At 37.6% G+C, this 4,098-nt stretch overlaps 1 protein-coding gene across 1 annotated transcript in view; it reads left to right on the top strand.

The window, feature by feature from the left end:
• MOSPD1 (motile sperm domain containing 1) overlaps positions 1 to 3,107 on the top strand; it is a 25,732-nt gene extending 22,625 nt beyond the window's left edge. The window contains exon 6 of the mRNA XM_003796968.2: positions 1,537 to 3,107. Coding sequence (XP_003797016.1) covers positions 1,537 to 1,568 — 32 coding nt within the window. The 3' untranslated portion in view covers positions 1,569 to 3,107. The remainder of the gene's footprint in view (positions 1 to 1,536) is intronic.
• The last annotated feature ends 991 nt before the right edge of the window (positions 3,108 to 4,098 follow it).

The raw sequence follows: 4,098 nt of genomic DNA, 5'->3' as shown, positions 1-4,098 counted from the left end.
GATTCGAACCCGCCACCTTAGGTGTATGTGGCTGGCGCCTTAGCCGCTTGAGCCACAGGCGCCGAGCCTGAAGGTTTAATTTTTGACTCACGTTTAGTTCTTTTCAGTTTATCTAGTACTGAATATTCAATTATTTTCCTTTTGCTGACTTAAAATGGTTTAAAACATGTATAAAATATAAAAAGTATATATTCTATGACATAGCATTTCTACTTTTAGGAATTGTTTCTAGGGAAAACACTTAGACAAAGTGGATATGGTGATGATGAAGAAGAATGCTGCCTTGTTGAATATCATGAACTTTTCTCTCTAAGCCAGTTACCTTATTTCCTGTTCGATCTTTCTTTCAGTCATCCTGGCTTGAAATATTATAGTTAATTATTGCAACTGAACAAACAATTATTCAGTACCTTCCATGTTTTAAGGATTAGGTTCCGGTGATGAATGGCTTTTCTCCTATTTTCCTTTCACCTCTGCTTAGATGCCAACTTTTTTTTCAGTATGCACTCTCACTATTCCCTCTCATGCACTCTCTCTTCTATTTTAAAATTGTCTTCTAAATTGTTTACCTACTTTCTGTGTGCCTTCTCTCACTACTTCCTCCTACCATCCCCCCCCCAACCCATCCATCACATTACTGTCAGACTGATTCCCATTCTGTGATGGTTTCACAACCAGCTCCTACTCAGAAGCCATCAGAGGTTCCTCCTAGTCCATAGGATGAAGTATAACTCCATACACAGTTTGGCACTTGAGACTCTTCACAGTCTGTCTGAAATCTCTCTTGAGCTCATCTTGGCTAGCTGCTCCCCTCTATGAATCCTTGCATGGAGCCCGTTACTTTATTCATTAATTCCAGAAAAGCTCCTCTACAGTCCTGGTCCTTCCTCCAGACCCTTGCTCATGCCATTCCTTCACCTGAAATGTCTGCCTGTCTTCTAAGGCTTATCTCAGCATTTACTACCATTCAGGGAAACTTCTCTGGCCTCTCCATCCCTCCATGATCATTCTTCTACCCTGTACTTCTTTGTCACACTTTCCTTACCCTTTGTTTAGGACTGAGCCTATTCTTTTATTATTACAGGTTTTTTTTGGTTTTTCTATATGGAGTCTCTTTGAAAGAGTCAAGCAAAGCAGTAATACTGTGCTCCTGTCTCTTTCGCAGTAGGGTCCTGGGATACAGATCGACTCTCAGTGTTTCTATTGACAAAGTCTGCTGGCTTTATCCACACTTTAAACAGCACATCTGCTATTACTATGGCTGATGTGACTTGATAAAGTAGGACGTATGTTTGATGGAAAGATTAGATATACCCAGACATTAGTGATTTAATTAAATCTGTCCACTGACTGCCCATTGCTATAAATTAGATTTCTTCTGTATAATATCAACTAAATTCAAATTGACTTTGAGTTCTTGGTAGAGTGTCTATGTGCTACATTTCATTTGTTCATTTAGGTCCAAACAATTGCTTATTAAATGGAAGATTTTATAAAATGCATCTCTTCAACTGTTCTCCATTTTTCTTCTTTCAGGTCTTATTACAATGGCTATACTTAGAACATGAGCAAGTATTTCAGCTGTCTTCTGAAGGAAATTTATCTTGAAAATATGAATGTGGACTGCCTTTAATCTCTTTCACTCCATTAACATGCTACAAACTATTAAATGATTTCAAATGATTGCAAATGTGTAATATATTTTAAATTACTCTATAATTTTATTTGAAGGACTCCAGCACATTGTGTTACAGACAGCAAGGATGCTTCTGAGTGATAACTAGGAAATTATTTGAAGAAATTCTTTTTATATCTATATCTGTCCTATGAAAGACTTTAATTAAAGCATTTGTTATTTTCTCATCGTTTTCCAATTTACTTTGATTATTAAGGGTCATGTGTTCTTCAAAGTTAAAGGCCTAAAAGAACAAACTGACCAGCCTAAGAATAAAATTACATTTATTTCCTACCTAAGAACATCAATGTTACTATGTAAATTATACCTTGTCCTCTATCATTATAAACAGTTGCCATGGTGTTTCTAAAATAAGAGTTTTATAGTTAATGTGTAGAGGATTAAAAAAAGGTACTAAGGGATCATGCTTATCCTAGGATCTCACAGAAGACAAGACATATTTCATTCATGTTGTGAACTACAGAATGGGTTGTGGTCCAGACACCAAGCATAGGGGTTTTTTAAAAAACCTAATAGAAGTAGAGTGGCCTATTTGGTCTAAGAGTTCTAAAGGAAGGTAGGCATTTGTCGAGTTAGTTGGTTTACCCTGGCTTTACCTCTGGTTGATGCTTTATGTTAATAGGGGGAAAATCCCTTTATCTTTTCTCCCAAGCTCCTTGCCTGCCTGACTGTAAGTGACTTGCCCAGACTGGGATTACCAGATACCAGGTGATTTATGTAGAGATGATTTTTCACCTTTAAACTGTAAGCCAAGTATAGGAAACCCTTGATAGCTGTGTCTATTTTATATCAGTCACTAAGACATTTTTTAAGTTTTTATTTATTATTAAAACTTTGCCAAAAATGTCCCCTAAGCACAACTATTTACATTTCTTTATAGCCTCTTCTGATCTCTAACATATATATGCAGTTTTAACTGTTATTGTCATAGTAACTGATCTTTTGTCTTAGGATTTTTATCTAAAAGCACAATGCATTATTAAGAGTCTCTTGAAAATAATTCAGATCTTTTTTACAGAAATGAACTTATGCACTGCTACTGTAGTGTTCTCAAGGAATATATGTAAACATAAATGTATGCCTGGGGTTGGTTTTTGCAGGAAACAATACTCTGCTTCTAAAAACTTGTGTTGAGTCTTTCATAGGAAATACTCATTGTTTAACCACTGGGGGAGCATAAATCATTAAATGGATCATGTATGTACATTGTGTAATGACTGAAAAGCACATAAATGTGATCTTTCAATTTGTGAATTACGTTTGGAGGCTCTCTTTGTTTCTCTATCCATCTCAAGTCCTTGGTGTGTGTGCACATGTGTGTAAGTACACACACATATGTATGTGTTTGATACACATTGTAAAGAACAGAAATTACTTTAAAAAATAAAAGAAAATGGAGACCTGGGTTTCACACTGATTTCAACTTTTTTTGGTTACCTCTGAGGAGCTCAAAGTTTTAGCTCTATTTCCTCAAGTTGTCTCATATTCCTGTACTCAAGTAGGAAAAAAAAAATAACACAGTGAAATACATCAGCTAGATATGTCTTTTTTTTTTTGAGACAGAGCCTCAAGCTGTCCCCCTGGGTAGAGTGCCATGGTATTACAGCTCACAGCAACCTCCAACTCCTGGGCTCAAGCGAGTCTCCTGCCTCAGCCTCCCAAGTAGCTGGGACCACAGGCGCCCACCACAACGCCCGGCTATTTTTTGGTTGCAGCCATCATTGTTGTTTGGCGGGTCCGGGCTGGGGATTCAAACCCGCCACCTTAGGTGTAGGTGGCTGGCGCCTTAGCCAGTTGAGCTATAGGCGCCAAGCCTAGATATGTCTTCTTAATTTACCAAGAAGGTTAATTCACTTTTTAAATTTAACTTTTTGAATAGATAACAAGTATATGCTTCAAAAATCAAAAACGGTAAAAAGGTATACAGTGAAAAATCACTCCTCACCATCCCTGTCCACTTAGCCCCTTCCAAGTGACCACTTTTATTAGTTTAAATGTACTTCTACTGTTTCTTTATGCAAAGACACAAACAAGGTGAGTATCTCTTATCCGAAATGCTTGGGGCCAGAAGTGTTTCAAATTTTCAGCTTTGCGTAATGAAATATCTTGGGGATGGGAACACAAAGTTCATTTCTGCTTCAGACCTTATACACATAGCCTGAAGGTAATAGTTTTTCCCTTGAGAACACTGAGTAAACTTGTGCACCTGCCTTTTGACTGCAACCTATTACATGAGGTCAGATTTGGAATTTCCACTTGCAGTAGCATGTTGGTGCTCTAAAAGTTTCAGATTTGGGCTTTTGGGATAGGGGTGCTCAAGCTGTACTTTTTAATTTTGAGACAGTCTCACTGTTGCCAGGCTACAGTGCCATGGCATCAGCCTAGGTCACAGCAACGTCAGA

This window comes from Otolemur garnettii, unplaced genomic scaffold, assembly GCF_000181295.1.
Source record: "Otolemur garnettii isolate 467f Iridium unplaced genomic scaffold, OtoGar3 scaffold00109, whole genome shotgun sequence".
In the NCBI taxonomy this organism is placed as follows: Eukaryota; Metazoa; Chordata; class Mammalia; order Primates; family Galagidae; genus Otolemur; species Otolemur garnettii.
This window is presented reverse-complemented; position numbering and strand designations above follow the sequence as displayed.